We start from the raw sequence: 15,845 nt of genomic DNA, 5'->3' as shown, positions 1-15,845 counted from the left end.
GAGGGGCAGAGAGAGAGGGAGACACAGAATCAGAAACAGGCTCCAGGCTCTGAGCCATCAGCCCAGAGCCCGACACGGGGCTCGAACTCACGGACCGCGAGATCGTGACCTGAGCTGAAGTCAGACGCTTAACCGACTGAGCCACCCAGGAGCCCCAAAATTTTATTTTTTTTAAAAGCTTTGAGCTTTTGTAAAATTTTTAAATATTATTATTTTAAAATTTATTTTATTTACTTATTATTTATTTATTTATTTATTTTTAAGATTTTATTTTTTTTTAAAGCTTTGAGCTTTTGTAAAATTTTTAATTATTATTGTTATTTTAACATTTATTTTATTTATTACTTATTATTTTATTTATTTGTTTGTTTTTAAGATTTTATTTTTTTTAAAAGCTTCGAGCTTTTCGCACAGCAATCTCCCTGTTCGAGGATGAGGAAGTGGGGCTCAGGACCTTGGGTGGCTTGCCAAGCTCCCCTGCTGGTTGTGCTGGCTTCCGATGCCCGGCTGGGCGCTGGTCCTGTGCTGGGCCGGGCACGGGGCAGGTGGCTCCGGGCTGGGCTGGGTGTGCCCGGATGAGGAGCCTCTCATCCGTCCTGGGAGATGTGAGGGGACAGACACCCGGGCAGGAGGGACCAAAGTCCTCATGTACGGCCTTGGGGGAGTTAATGTGTAATATTCTAGAATATAAACTGGGCTGTGAGGCGTGATCTTGAGCCCAGACCTCCAGGAGTCACCGGGAGCCGCACCGGGAGCTGCCACCATGTCGGTGAGGATGCCGGCTTGCCCGCTGCCCACCTCCTCCGTTTCCCACATCTGCGCTTCAGTGGGGCAGCTGGTGGGGGGCGGGGGAGCGCAGCTGGAGGAAAGCCACTGCCCCTCTCCGGGCCTCGGTTTCCCTGTCCGTAGACTGACCAAGTCGGGCAGACGGTCTCCACAGCCCTCTAGGGTAGATGTTCTCCGCTCCCCCACCACCACCCTGCTGGGGGAGCCGGAACCTACCTCTTCCCCTTTCTAGACTCCGTATCTCATCCGTCATAATAACTGCCAACATCTACTGGGCTTTAACTTTTTTTTTTTTAAACGTTTATTTGTTTTTGAGAGACAGAGAATGAACAGGGGAGGGCCAGAGAGAGAGGGAGACACAGAATCTGAAGGAAGCTCCAGGCTCTGAGCTGTCAGCACAGAGTCCAATGCGGGGCTCGAACTCACAGACCGTGAGATCATGACCGGAGCCGAAGTCGGATGCTTAACCGACCGAGCCACCCAGGCGCCCCTACTGCGCTTTATAAAGATGAAGAAACTGAGGCTCAGAGGTTAAACCACCCAACATTATGACCTGTACGTTGCAGGCGTTTGAGTGGATCCTCTTTGCCATCTTTGATTCCAAACCTGGCGCTATCACAGCTTGCTGTGTGGCTTCAGATAAGTCACTCTCCCTCTCTGAGCCTCAATCTCCCGCGTTTGTGGAATTGGATCACAGATGGCATCTGCTGAGGATTAGACGGTGTCTTAGTTTCCGGTGGCTGCTGTACCAATATTCCCTTGCAGTTTTGGGGGGTGGAGGCCTGAAATCAAGTGGTTGGCAGGGCATGCTTGCTCTGAAGCCTCCAGGGGAGGATTCTCTCTTGTCTTTTCCAGCTTCTGGTGGCTGCCGTGAGTCTGTGCCATTCCTTGGCTGTAGCTGCACGACTCTGATCTCTGCCTCTGCCTTCACATGGCCTCTTCTCCTGTGTGTCTGTGTTTCCGGGCCCACGTTTCCCTTTTCTTTTTCTTTTTTTTAAAGTGTATTTATTTTGAGAGAGAGAGAGCGTGCGCGCGCACAAGCGAGCAGAGCGAGCATGAGTGGGGGAGGGGCAGAGAATCCCAAGCAAGCTCTGCGCTGTCGGCTCAGGCCCCGATGAGGGGCCCGAACCCGCAAACTGTGAGATCATGACCGGAGCCGAAGTCAAGAGTTGGACGCTCAACGGACTGAGCCACCCAGGGGCCCCTCTCTTCCCTTTTCTTATAAGGATACCAGTCACATTGGATTGAAGGCCCACCCTAAACAAATCTTAAGTTGATTACATCTGCAAAGACCCTGTTTCCAGATAGGTCGCATCCGTAAGTTTGAGGTGGACGTGACTTTTCGGGAGACGCTGTTCAAGCCAGTCCCTGTAAGGTGCAGGATGTGACCGTGACTGGAGGGGTCAGTGTGGCAGGGATGATGCACTCCCCACCCCCTGCCTCCCAAGGGCAACTTTGTGGCCCAGAGACCTTCCCGTCTTTCCCCTTCTCTGGTCGTCCCATCCCTGCCCTCTCTTTCCTCCTTCTCCAGAGATCACCTAGTCCAAATATCCTACATTAATGATGGGAGAACCGAGGCCCAGAAAGGGAGGCAGCTGGCCCCAGGTCACTCAGCCAACCAGGGGTAGGGTCAGGACTCGATCCCTGACCACCGACTCCTGCCCCACTCCCCAAACTGGCTTTGCCCCCCGTTGTCTGTCTCAGACTTTGCTGAGTGAGGACAGGGATCCCGGGTCTGCACGCTCCCACCGGCACCCTTCCCTGTCCAGAGGCACCTGTCCCTGGCCTTTCTGGTGCTCCCATCCCGTAGCAACCCCCACCTCTATCCTTGGGGGCTTTGCTCCTTCTGTTTCAGCCAGGCAGCTCCCAGGAGGTGGTAAAGGAATGGGGGTGCTCTTCCCTACACAGGCCCCACCCTGACTGGTCCAGGGTCCTGGGGGGGTGGGTGGGCAACTGGGGGGAGACGAGAAGACTCAGCCTGCTCACGATGTCTGGTTGTAGCCATGTATGCGTCTCAGAGCACCCATCTGTGACAGCCTGCTTTGTGGCAGGACATCTATGTTTCTGGTAACGTCTGAACATCTTTGGGAGGGACCGGATAACCTTGTCTCTGAGCGGCAAACTTGTCTATCTGTGAGACGCTGTAGGAGAATTTTAACCCAGCCTGTCTGGTTCTCAAGACGGCAATCCAGCTGTCACACCAAGCGTCCCTCGGACGGGTGAGGCTCTCCTGCCTCTAACCCCCGTTTTCTCAACGGCGGGGAGATTTTTCCCACTTGGGAGCATTTGGCCACATCTGGGGACATTTGCGCTTGTCACCACTGGCAGGGAGGGTGCTACTGGCATCTGGTGGATACAGACTTCCAGTTCCACACCCTCGGATGCACGGGCCATCCCCACGACAAAGAGTCATCCCGCCTCACCGGTGTGGGGGCTGCTGGCTCCACTCTCCTGGGCTGTGCACAGCCTCTTTTCAGACCTGCCTTTTGAAATGTCCCGCCCCTGGGACAGCCGGGCAAGCCCGCCGTGTGTGTGTGCACACTGGATCGCCTTCCCCCTTGGTAAAAAGGCAGCTGCCAGTGGGGGAGCATTGACTATCCTCCCAAGGACTCTGCCCTTGGCTGTCAGCAAAGCGCCCCAGGCCTGTGAGTTTCAGGCGTGCGGGCTCCAGGAAAAAACCCAAAAATCTGTGAAACAGAAATTGCACAACGTAAACGTGGTCTCCCACGGGATGTTTGAGATCTTCGGTATCTGCTGCCTGTGTCCTCTCCCCCCCACCCCCCACCACACGCCTTCCGAGCATGGATGTGGAAAAAGGGACATTTTGTAAGTGTTGGGTAATGAGCTTTGAAAATAGCTTCAAGGGGCGCCTGGGTGGCTCCGTCGGTTGGGTGTCTGACTCCCGCTCAGGTCGAGATCTCACAGTCTGTGGGTCTGAGCAAACCCACCCCGCCCCCCTCCCCGGGCTCTGCGCTGACAGCTCAGAGCCTGGAGCCTGCTTTGGATTCTGTGTCTCCCTCTCTGTCTCTGTCTCTGTCTCTCTCAAAAATAAATAAATAAATAAGCATAAAAAAAAATAGCCATCCTCCCTCCCCATTAAAAAAAAAAAAGAGAGAGAGATAGCTTCAAGACCCTTCCTTTAACCACAGAGCAGCTGTGGGAAACTTGTGCTATATGGAAATCTAGGCGCTGTTAAGGTCCTATGGAAAAAGGAGTGAGTTGATCATAACAGCAAGTAATCATAATGGTATCCGTCCCTCGATTTGCCTGTAGTTCATGCCAGCCTCTATGTCTGGGGCTCTGCAAACGTGACCTTGCCCCTCCCAACGGCCTGAAGGTGGGTGCTATTAACCTCCGGGCTCCCGGCAGTGTCTGTCACAGAGGGGGCGGCTTAGCACTGGTTGTGAATGGATAAATCAAATGAGCCCATTTTATAGATGAGGAAAGTAAGGTCTGGAGAGGGACTTTGACAGGACATGTCAAGACACGTGACTTACAGAGCTTTATAGTTCCTGGTTTTGGATGGGCCAAGCCCTGCACGCCTCTGATACGATCACTTTCTGTTAGTAAAATGGCTCCAAGGTTTTGCAGAAGCTGAACACATCCTCATTTGGGGGTTTCTGCTAAGGGTGCCTTCATCACCTGAACCTATTTGGGAACTGTAAGGTCAGGACCCACTTCACAGATGGGCATATTGAGGACCCCCCAGCTGGGCCCCGTGGTTCGCATCAGGCTGGGTGGATGAGAGTGAAGCAAGGCAGGGAAGAGGGAGTTCTAGAAGGCTCTGACCAGCGCACTCTAGCTTTTTCCCTTCCCAGCGCAGTGCCCTCGAGGGTGCAGAGGGTGAACGAGACCTGAGGCCCCGTGAGAAGGTGCGGGTGAATGGGGGCCGCCAGCAGAAGGGCTCTGGGCATGTGCGTGACGTGCTTCTCCGTTGGCACAGGGAAATTTTGAGATCGTGAACATGGACATGAAGTTGGGCTCAACCCTTAAGATCAAGGGCAAGATCGCCAGTGACGCCGTTGGGTGAGCAAGGGGAGAGGCCGGGTGGGCCCGACCCGGGGAGGGGGGCTGTCCACAGGCCTGGAAGTTGGGGGCAGGCAGGGCAGCCTTGTGAGATGGTCACAGGGGAGAGCGACCTCAGGGGCTTTTTTTTTTTTTTTAAATCCTTTGCTCGTGCTCACATCCCTGCCATGCCCCCGGCTGGCTCCCCTCCTGTTAGGGGCCTGCCTTCACCTCCGAGGCTAGGTTTGGGGACCCCCAGAATTTCACAACTCGTGCTATTTGCTCAACTCCGTGGCCCCCAAAGACACTGAAGGGGGTAGGTAGGGAAGCCCCTAGAGATCTGCCCAGCCCCCTGTGGGTCAGGTGTCTCTAGGGAAAGCACAATTCCCCACCCCCCCACCCAGCTGAATGGGCAGAGGCCAGCCTTTCACACACGTTACACCAGAGAGAGCCACCGGGGGGCGCCAAGTGGTCTCTTTTGTATCTTCTCCCTTAGAACTAGCCGCACTTTAATTCCGTTGTTAACAGCTCGGCACTCGGGCTCTCCCGTGGGCAGAACACGGTTACAGAATTTCTTGGGACTGATCCGCAGCCGCCTTTGGTTGAGGAGAGGTGGGCAGAGGCGTAGGGTAGGAGCCAAGAGGAAAATCACTCCTTTCTCCTACTTGGGTTCCCTAAGTATACGGTCATGGTCTGAGCCCTCCCAGTGAAGGCACCCTATTCATGACTCAGAATGTTCTACTCTCAGGGACCTTGGCGGCCTGACCCAGGCTGTAGGGATCCTGTCAACAGGTCACACAGCCCCTGATTGAATACCTGGAATGACAGGGAGCTCGCCACCTGTCACTGAATACCTGTCAATGACAGGGAGCCATTCATGGCCAAACTCAGCGGATCTTCAGATACCTAAGGACAATTCTCTCCCCCAAGGACAGGTACCCCGAACTCCTGAGATTGTCACTGTCAGTCACCCTCCTGTCGAGAGCCTTAGTCCCTGTGCCAAATGGAATGACGCTCCAGTGCTGAGTCCGAGCAGGTTGTCGCCTCCTTTGTTTTAAGGCGCAGGCCTCTGTTAACACTTTTCTTTTGTGATTTCTTTCAGCTTGTGGTCAACCAAGACCCCGCGACCCAAGCAGCTTTACCCAGGGCTGGCCCCTAATCCTTGTTACCCCCTTTCCCTGCAGATTTGCCCTTAATCTGGGCCAGGGGTCATCTAAAGTGGACCTGCATTTCAACCCACGCTTCCATGAATCTGTCATCGTCTGCAACTCACTGGATGGCACCTGGGGGGAGGAGCAGAAGGATGGTCACATGTGCTTCAGCCCAGGGTCAGAGGTCAAGGTGAGGTCAGAGGGGAAAGGTGCCCGAGGAGGATGTCAAAGAGAGAGCCCAGGTGGGGGGGGGGCACCCTGGCCTAGACATGGGGTTTGGCACTGTTGAGGCCAACCCCGGGGCTGCCGTGGCCCATTTTCCAGGGCCTCCAGCCTCCCTGACACCCTCCCTCCTGCCGCAGTTCACCGTGACCTTTGACAATGACGGATTCAAAGTGAAGTTGTCAGACGGGCACCAGTTGACCTTTCCCAACAGAATGGGCCACAGCCACCTGAGCTACCTGAGCATACAGGGTGGGTTGAGCATCACCTCCTTCAAGATCGACTGAGCGGAGAGCACCTCACCGGAGTCAAAGACCCCACTGCGGATTCCCGATCCTGAGCTCCCGCTCCGTCACAGATCAGCAGCCGCTGAGTCCCGGCTGCCGGCCAGCAGTTCCTGCCCCTGGGACCCTACTTCCCTCCCCTGAGGCTAAGACCAGACAAAAGAAGCCACCTTTACCTAGTCTTTCTGCGGCAGTGCTTGTGGTGATTTCCATAATGCTCCCAGCAGCCTCATGCGACAGGGAAGGAAACTGAGGCATAAGGTCGGAGGGCTGCGAGGTGGGGGTTGGGACATTCTCCCAGACACCTCTAAGCACCCGCTGTAGCCTCTCGGTCCCCAGTTATCACCGGGGCAAGTGATTAGTGATTACGGAGGGGGGATGACGGAGCAGGCCCCGGTTCCAGGCACCTGGGCCAGGGGCTGTTCCAGGAACTGTAGATAAGGGCTCCCACCTGGGCCTCTTATCGCTGGAACATTCATTCCAGCCTGGTTACTCATTACCCCCTGCTTTGGCCCCTCCCCTCGCTGGGGGCCCTGGGGGTGTGGGTTGTGGGGGGGGGGGGGAAGAGATTCTTTGGTTTTCCAAACCCGATACTGAAGGTATTTTAAGCAGGTGGAGCTGACTTTGTTCTCCCAAGTCCCCAAGCATCTTGCAGGACGCCTTTTATCAAAAAGCCTTTTTTAATCAGGACCCAGAAGCAGGTCTGGGGTGCACAGGAAGGTGGGATTCCTCCCCTGTGAGGTCGCAACGGACTTTTCTCTGGGGTTGGAATGTTGGGGAAGCAGCCTTAGCAAGGGCTGGGGCTCTGAGGGGTGCAGGAGGGACCCTGCTGGGGGCAGCTCTGGGATGAGCTGGGGCAGGACGTCCCTTAGGGAGAGGAGACAAAGGCCCTGTGTGGTATGCTCCCCCCCCCCCCACCCCCAGAAAGGACAGCTTTTCCAGCACAAAGGCTATACTGTGAGGTTGGGCTCTCCAGCCAGTGGGGTTGGCAGAGGGTGGGGGGTGAGCCTAAGGAATGGCCCTGGGTCCAGAGTGGCAAAGGGCTAGGTAATGCAGCCCAGCAGGGCCCACGGGAACACCCAGGTCCCAGAACAAGCCTGGTCTCCTCCGGCCTCCCTCCCATGTCTGTCCTGCAGAGGCGTGGAGGGGCTTGGGGGCAACTGGGTTCTCCCATCTATCGTGGGCAGGACCTAGCTATTCGGTGCTGGCTCTGCACTGTTCATGGGCAGTGCCCTGAGCCCTGGCAGGGTCCTGAGCCCACAGCCAGCTGGTCACACCTTGACTTCATCGTCCTCCTCAGCATCAGCAAACTCAAAGGTGTTTGCTTGCACCGTGCTGGGCACGGGGGCCCTGCTGCCCGCCCGGGGTGCCCCCCACTCTTCGTCCAGGCTCTCCCAAGAAGCCCGAGCCTGGGGCAGGACCCCCGCTAGCTCTTGCCGGGCATCGATCTCAGTATAGCGGTGGCTACCCTGGCTGCCCCCCCAGCCTGCTCCCCAGTGCCTGCCAGGGGCCATGTCAGCAGGTATACGGGGACACTCTCCCACCACACTGGCCCTCACCTCAGCCAGAGGGCTCAATGCAGCAGTCACCCCATTGGGGCAGTGTCCACGTGGTTGGGGGTTTGAGGCAGGGGCTGGGGAACGTGAGGCAGGGGCTGGGGGTCTTGTGGCAGGGGCTGGGGAACTTGAAGCAGGGGCTGGGGTCGTCTCAGCTGCAGAGGCTTCTGAAAGGCTCATGACCCCCAGCAGCTCGCTGAGGAGAGATGGCCCCAGGTCGAGGTCCAGGCGGAAGGACAGGAGGGAGTCAGAGCGGCGAAGCTCGGGCTCGGAGGGGAAGGCACTATCGCGTTCTCGGTCACGAGGCTTTTCCGGGCGAGGCAGGCGGGAGATAGTGCAGAACCCGGAGTCCGGGCCTAGAAGAACGGGGAGAAGGGTCATAGCTGGGGTCCCTAACCAGGAATCGGGGCGGGGAGGGCCAGGACCAACCCTAGCTTGCTGTGTGGCCTCTAACACGTCACTCTCTCATCCGGCCTCAGATTCTCCCGTCTTTCCAATATAGCGAACCCTGAAGTTTCTCACGGGATCTTTCTATCAACCCAGAAGTTGAAAATGGACACAATTCTCATTCCCACTTTGCAGACGTAGAAAGGGAAGGCTCAGTCGGGGACAAGGGGAGAGGCTTGCCCAGGGTCATAGGGTCTGAAGGGGGCAGAGGCAAGCCTGGAGCTCAAAACGTCCTGACTCACAGTCCCAACTGATGGCCACGGTCCTCTTGCATGACAGTGGCCGATGGCTGCAGGCGAACCCATAGTGGACGGGTTTGTGGGCACGGGGACGGAACTAGCAAGCTGGGGTCTGACTGCACAGAAATCACAGACTCAAAGGACAGGCGGATGCCCTGCCAAGGACCTCTGGTCCAGCCTCTGGCTCCAAAACTACCATGCCCGAGGCACAGTGTGGTCACTGTGGACCAGCCCTCAGCGGAGTTTTGAGCTGCGTTGCTGGGGGCGGAGCACCCGAGGAAGCCCCTGGCAGTGGGGCAAAGCCACAGGGCAGAGAACGGCCACCAGGTGGCAGCAGGGGCCCTGCTTCCCAAGGCGAGCTGTCCAGCGGAGCTAAGGTTGCACCTGCCACTCCCCCACCACGGCCGGGAGGGCCCCTGGCTTCTGTCCGCGTGAGTGGTTTTTCCAAATTTGTCAGGTTCTGTCCAAATAACAAAAACACAGCAACAGCCCCGATGTCCTGTCGCTGAGTCTTAGCAATGACCCTAATGGACCCATTACACATACAGGCCAGGATTGAGCCTGCAGAGGTCAGCCGGAGTGCTGGAAACCGGGTAGAACCAGGATTCTAATCCAGAGCCCAGACTCTCAGTCTCGCCACCGTGTCATTCTGACACGAGGGGGCTGCTTCCGTGGAAGGGGACGGGCTGGTTCGGCCATGGGCCCGGACACAGGGAGGCGAGTTAGAGTCGGGGAGAGCTGGACCGCCCTCCCCTCCCCTCTCAACCTCCCTTTGCGGAGTGAGCTGGTTTGTGACCCTTGTCCCCGCCCCACCCCCCCCAACCCCTTCCATGGTCTGGGGTTCGGGCCTGACCTCCACGGTGGGACCAAACTAACGCGGGGCAAAGAGCTCACTTGGTGGCTCGGCCGTCCCACCGAACACCCTGGGCCTCGGCGCCTGACGAACGAGTGGCCAGCCCGGGCCCTCACCGTAACCGGAGTGGCCGTCTGTGGAGCTGGCAGGGTTGCGGTCGAAGGTGAGTTTGCCGACCACGAGGCTGTCGTAGGCGGCCTGGTTGAGCTGGGGCAGGGAGATGGCGTTCTTGATGATGGGGGACACGGCGGGCGGAGCAGGCGAGGGTGCGGGCGGGGAAGCCATCCGCCGGGGCGGTGCCCCTACCCTCCGCACCTGCTGTAGCTTCTTGGCCAGGAAGCTGCGGGGTGAGCGGTGAGTGCTCCCCGAGCTGCCACCGTGGTTGCTGAGGAAGGACGTGTCGCCGAAGACGTCCCCGCCGCGGCCCACGTGCATGGTGTGGCGGAAGTCGCCGAGTGGGGGGCTGATCATGTCTGCCGTCAGCCGCCTCTTCCCCTGTGAGCCGGACACCCAGCCAACCGGCGAGAGCTTGCCCAGGCTCATGGCAGGGGCTCCTCCGGCCCCCTGGGGGCCTGGCATCGGCTCCCGCTCTTCACGGTGGATGGTCCGGGCCCCCCCACTCCCCGGGGCCGGGGCTCACGGTCCACTTCTCAGCTCCTTCCTTCCCAGAGGAAGGGGGGTGGACGGAGGCTGCTCCTGTGCGCTCCTGAGGTGCTGCCCCCTCGCCTGTCCCTGAGGCCTGGCTCTCGGCCCCGTGGAAACCGCGACGGATGCCTGTCGCAACACAGAGAAGGTACCAGATGCGCCTCAAGCGCCAGCTGCCCCTCTCTGCCCGGGGGTGGAGACCTGAAAGAAAGACAACGATGGTAGGCCCCGGTGGGGATCCTGGGTCACACGGCGAAAGGGAACAAGTGACTATACCCACCAACCCCGATGGGGGATACCGCCCACGTGCCGAGCGGGCGCGCAGACGACACGCCGGACAATTCCGGGAGGAGGACGACGCTTAGGACCAGGCAAAGCAAACAGTAGTGACACAGTAGGAATTGTGGTTGTTGCCTGTGAACAGGTATGGACCGGAGGGGGGCATGAAACAATTCATCGGGCTGCACGCTTGAGACGTCTCTCTGTAAAAAGCATGAATGGTCCCTCTACGGAGGCTGTTTATGAAGCACCTACTAAGTGCCAAGAAATGACCTGTTACTCGTGTCATTCACACGACACCCCGGAGGGAGGCGCTATTTTATTTTGTATTCTTTTATTTTATTTTTTAAAGTTAACTTATTTTGAGAGCGAGCGAGCAGCGAGGAACAGAGAGAGAGAGAGAGAGAGAGAGAGAGAGAGAGGGAATCCCAAGCAGGCTCGATGCCATCAGTGCAGAGCCCGATGCGGGGCTCAAACTCACAAACCGCGAGATCGTGACCGGAGCCGGCGTCGGGGGCGCTTAACCGACTGAGCTACCCAGCCGCCCCGGGGAGGCACTATTTTAGGGAGGAGAAACTGAGGCACAGAGAAGTGAAGTGACTTGCTTGAGGCTGCATAGTAAAAATGGTGAGGCAGAGCCCTCCCGACCCAGAGCCCTCGAGCCCCAAGCTACATTCTCTTCTGCGGGCGCGTTGAGCAAATCACCTCCCTTCTCTGTGGGTGAAATTGTCTTTCACTCGGAGAGGCCAGGAGGGAGGAGGTGCCTTGCCACAGGCTTTGTGCACTGCTGTGTAAACAGCCTGCGCAGAGGTTCCTTAGAACCCTCCGCCTTCAAGGTGCTTCCTGGAAAAAGGATCCTGTGGTCAAAAGTGGCTTTTTCCAGCTGCCTACTGCATGCCTGAGCAGATTCAAGGCTCTGAGAAGGCCCGCAGGAAAGACCTTTACCATAATTTTTCAAATTGACGTAGGAGCCTTGTTGTCAGGGAACAAGTTTTGGAAAGAGCTCAGCAGGTGCCAAAAGCGATTCCTTCCCCACTCCGTCCCCTCCTGATCTCCCCCACCTCCTCCCCAGCCCCAACCTTCTCTAAGCTTCTTCTGGTCTGACCCCATCCCTTCTAGCATCATAGAAAGTGCAGTCAGGAGGACACCTATGAGCCTACGGTCTGACCTCTGGTTTTCCTGTGGCCCACAGAGGGTCCAAGTTTGCTCCAGGTCCCAGCAAGAGAGCTAGTTGAGACTTGAACTCAGAGCCTCTGACTCATGGCCCTTTGATCGGCTCCTGGAGTCCCGTCTTGTCTCCCTAGATTGGCAACACACTCTGAAGGTGGGGCGGCTGCCTGGATTTTCCTGCCTTCCCCCTTCCCAGCACCCAGCCTGGGCTCCACACCGGCCAGGTGCCAAATCAACAGGGGTTCAATCACAGGGGATCTTAGTGATGACCTTCATACCAAAGGATCACCCTTTGCCACCTTCCAAGTGAGGGTAGGTGGGGGATTCAGAGGCCTCGCAGGGTGACCTTGAGCAAGTCACTTACCTCCACAGGTGTGGGGCCTCAGCTGATAAAAGCTGATAAGACCTAGATGTGTGCCTCAACTTTTTTTTTTTCCGCTTGTTTTTAAATACCGCTGCCACCTCCAACATACAAAATCTCAATACTGCCCTTTGAATGTTATTTGAAATTCAAAATCGGTTAAATAACAAGATAAAAAACAAAGAAAGCAATAAAACAAAGCTAGCTTTGTTCTCGGACTGCATTCTCGTCCCTTCCCACCATCTGATCCACCCCCCAGCCGTAACTCCTCCCCCTTGGGAGGGGGGTGTCTGAATCATCCCTTTCCCTGGCACCCCCAGCACCAAGAAGTCCTCGTGGAATGTTTGCTGAAGTTATGAGGCACTCTGCAGTTGGCCACCCATTACATGATGTCATCCGACTCCAAAGGCCCCGCTGTTGAGGTCATGAGGGTGAGCCCATTTTTACAAGCAGAGCCGAGGTTCCGAGGGAAGGGACTTGGCCAAGGTCACCTGGCAGGTGCATGGCATGGGCCAGGTTTCCTAGCTCTGCAGAGACGACGGATGAAGCTCTGGGCGGGAAAGGAACGGGCCGGGGGTGGGGGCGTCACTCCGAATGCCATGTGAGGGGTCACTGTGTCTGCCATGTGGCTACACCCACCTCTCTCCCAGCGTCCACCTTGAAGGAGCCACTCTTCTCTCCACCGAGAGGACTCTGGCCCCCACCTAATCCCCATGGCCACCTTAACTCTCGAGACCAGCGTCTGCTCCAATCTTGCGACGCTCCCACCTCCCCAGTGTCCCTGGGCACCTCTGAAAGGTCTCTCCTTACCTCTCCACCTTGCCCGCTGTGACAGAGAGACACTGCCGGGTGGTGGGGCCCAGGACAGGGCAGTGCTACTGGGGACCCGTTTTCCCACGTGGGGAACAATAACAGCATCGAAATCTGGTTTTTTCCCAAAGGAGCGGGAACAGCGGAAGGTGCTGTAATTAAACCCCCAGGTCCCGGAGTCAGGCGGCCCCGGTTCAAATCCAACATATGAACACGAGCATCTCTGACTCTGGGCGTCCTTGGTGGGAGCTATTTGGCACCTGACACTGACTTCAGGGTATCGCTGGCAATCAGGTGTGTGTCCCATCTGGCCCTGGAGGAAGAAGGGCTCCAGGCGTCCTGGTGCAAAGCCTACCTCCCCTTACCAACCCAGCATTATTGCCTGTTGATGCTCATGACACCCATCTTACAGGTGAAAACAATGAGGCGTAGAAAAGGGGACCGACTTGCCCCGAGTCACAGAGCAAGAAAAAAAAAAAAAGTGGTGTGGCTGGCAGCCTCCCCAGGATTCTGTCACCATCACTAGTAAATGCCAGGGGAGGGATGGGACCACAGCGGCGGGGCGAGGGGCGGGGGAACAGCTGTGGCAGGAGGCGATGCCCAGCTGCCGAGCTCCAGAAGGGCAGGCCTGGGAAGCAGGAGACTGAGCTGTGCGGATTCGGTGCCCGTGACCAGGCAAGAGTGGTCACCAAGCGGCCTGGGTGTCCTAGCAGTCCTCATATTTACCCTACAGAAGACAGTCAGGCGGGGGCACTTGGTAAGAGGTTACTCAATGGTGGTAATGACGCAAGGACAGGGTTTGAGGCCGAGGGCAGGGACCACGCGTTAGGAGAGGCCAACAGGGGCCGCTGTGGAGGCACCTGTGGTTCAGAGGAGGCTGGGGGCTGTCTGACATTGGGGGAGGGGGCAGAGGCTGGGGCGGCTGCACCCCTGCGCTCACCTGGGGGTCACCCACAGGTACTGGTGCCTGCCGGCTCACCACCTGTCATCCAGGAGGCCATTCACACGCACACAGCCCCTTCCCCACCAGTGTCCAGCTGGTTAACATCCCAGACCGCTGGACAGCGTGACGGTGCCTGGATGAGGGCTGCTATGGCCCTGGAATAAAACGTCAAGTCCCTGGGGCCTCTCATACCCCTGGAAGGCACACTCCATCCCCCAACCCGGTCAAGGTGGAGACATGAGCAAAGTGAGGCCAGAAAGGGGCAGCAAGCTGTTTGCAGGGGCAGCGCGGACCCTGGGACAGGACTCTGAGGGGTTAGATGGGAGCACCAGGGGCCATGGGGGGGGAGTAAGAGGAAAGCAGGTTAGAGCCCAAGCCCTCCACTCGGTGAGGCGGCGGGCCGCGGCCCAAGTGTCGCACAGTCCTGGGTTCCAGCCCCCCCCCAACGCGTTTGCTGCAGCCTCGGGGGGGGGGGGGGGGTAGTCCCGCCGCCTCTCTAGGCCTCAGTTTCCCGGGCTAGCAAATGGGCTTCAAGCTGGGCGGACCTTGCGTGGTCGAGGCAAGAACAGAACAATGTCGAGGCCGGTCGAGATTGGAAGTCCGGGAAAGACTTTGGCCAGAAAACGTTCCCTCTGGGAGGCAAGGAGTTCGGATGGGGAGGGTCGCTCCACGGGGGAGGGGAGAAGGGACAGCCGGCTGTCGTGGCCCGAGGGGAACCGGACGGGATGACCTCATCCCTGCTCGGCCTGGAATGCGGCGGTTGGGGAGGGGGCAGGGTGCCTGGTCCATCTCCCCTGCGGTCCCTCCCGCCCCCCACTTCCCGCTCTCCGCGCCGGCCTCGCCAAGGGGCCCGACATTCCGGCACTTTCGCCCCCTCCCCGTTCCTTCCCTTCCTTTCCCAGGGCAGGAAGGAGCGTAGACGGCCCTCCGCGCGCCCCCTCCTCCCGCAGCCGGCTTTACCGCTCGCCCGCTCCAGTGCTCTGCGCCCCTCCGCTCGCCCGGGACCTTGCAAAACCACCCCCAAACTCGGAGGGTCCCCGCGCCCTGCGCGACGGGCCTTCCTGTTGGCACCCGGGGCGCCTTGGGCAGGCTGGCCTCCTCCCTCCCTCCCCCCCCCCCCACTCCCCGCCCCGGTCCCCGGGAGCCTAAGAGGGTGCCGGGTCCCCGTCCCGCCGGCGTCCACGCCCACCCGGGGGAGGGGGGCGCTGTTACCTTCGCTCCGCGAGCCCCGGGGGCCCGGGGCCGGGGGCCGAGGGGCGGGCGCGTCGGCCCGGGCGGCGGCGGCGGCGCGTCCCGGCGCGCAGCCCGGGCGAGTGGCTGGGCCGGTCTGCGCCGCCCTGGCCGCGGGCTCCGCGGGCTGGCTCCGGGGGCGGGGGCGGGGTGTGGGCGCGCTCCCTCCCCGCGCCTCGCCCCTCCCGCCTGCGGGCGGGGCCGGGCCCCCTCCGGGGCACCGATCGGGCCGCCCCGAGTGGCGGCGGGAGCTGGAGGGGGGCGGCGGGGGCGCCGGGCTGGCGGGGCGGGGAGCCGCGGATCGTGCGGGGAAGCCCCGGCGAGGCGACTCGGGTCGTGTGCGGCCACCCCTCCCCCACCGGCGCCCCGCGTGGCCTTGGGGCTCCGGGACCTGACAACTCCGGCTCCTGGGCTCTCCAGCCGCTCCCTGTGGGAGTTTGGGAGAACCCAGAAGCCCGCCCGGGGCCTTGAATGCCGGAAAGACTCGCCTGGACCCTGAGCTCTCCACGCTGGGATGCCCGCTGTCTTTCTCCCGGTCCATCTGGCTCTCTCAATCTTCTACAGGCCGCAGGGGTGTCGGGGGCGCAGACCACAGCAGGCTACTTGCGGAGTGGTGGGTGGTGTGGTGGTCAAGGACGGGGGCCCTAGAACCCCACAGCCTGGTTTCCCAGCCTGCCCTAGCCCCTGCTTAGCCTTGCTGTGCCTCGGTTTCCCATCTGAAAAATAAGATAATAACAGTAGACATCGGATGTCACGTTCTTAAGTGCTCTCTGCTCTGTCAGCACCTAGGAGGCTTGCGGAACAGGTAGATGAGACCACACCTCAGATGGATGGGTTTAGAAAGCATTATTGAGCACCCCCTCC

At 58.9% G+C, this 15,845-nt stretch overlaps 2 protein-coding genes across 4 annotated transcripts; one reads left to right on the top strand and one right to left on the bottom strand.

The window, feature by feature from the left end:
* The first annotated feature begins 641 nt into the window (after positions 1–641).
* LGALS2 (galectin 2) lies at positions 642–6,630 on the top strand. 2 transcript variants are annotated; one of them, XM_045463031.1, is made up of 4 exons: positions 642–769; positions 4,730–4,812; positions 5,976–6,132; positions 6,305–6,630. In XM_045463031.1, the coding sequence occupies exons 1-4, from the start codon at positions 764–766 to the stop codon at positions 6,449–6,451; spliced, it is 393 nt and encodes a 130-aa protein (XP_045318987.1). In that variant the 5' UTR covers positions 642–763; the 3' UTR covers positions 6,452–6,630. The 2 variants fall into 2 exon arrangements, with proteins under 2 accessions (XP_045318987.1, XP_045318985.1); XM_045463029.1 differs by lacking the exons at positions 642–769; positions 4,730–4,812 and adding an exon at positions 5,598–5,827.
* Positions 6,631–7,109: 479 nt separating this feature from the next.
* CDC42EP1 (CDC42 effector protein 1) lies at positions 7,110–15,116 on the bottom strand. 2 transcript variants are annotated; one of them, XM_045463027.1, is made up of 3 exons: positions 14,964–15,116; positions 9,660–10,389; positions 7,110–8,360 (listed from the first exon to the last, which is right to left on the bottom strand). In XM_045463027.1, exons 2-3 carry the CDS (start codon positions 10,120–10,122, stop codon positions 7,720–7,722), a joined length of 1,104 nt encoding a protein of 367 aa, XP_045318983.1. In that variant the 5' UTR covers positions 10,123–10,389; positions 14,964–15,116; the 3' UTR covers positions 7,110–7,719. The 2 variants fall into 2 exon arrangements, with proteins under 2 accessions (XP_045318983.1, XP_045318984.1); XM_045463028.1 differs by lacking the exon at positions 14,964–15,116 and adding an exon at positions 10,469–10,785.
* Between the last annotated feature and the right edge of the window lie 729 nt (positions 15,117–15,845).

This window comes from Leopardus geoffroyi, chromosome B4 (genome assembly GCF_018350155.1).
Source record: "Leopardus geoffroyi isolate Oge1 chromosome B4, O.geoffroyi_Oge1_pat1.0, whole genome shotgun sequence".
NCBI lineage: Eukaryota > Metazoa > Chordata > Mammalia > Carnivora > Felidae > Leopardus > Leopardus geoffroyi.
Note: the sequence above shows the minus strand (reverse complement) of the source record. Positions and strands in the feature narration are given on the sequence as shown.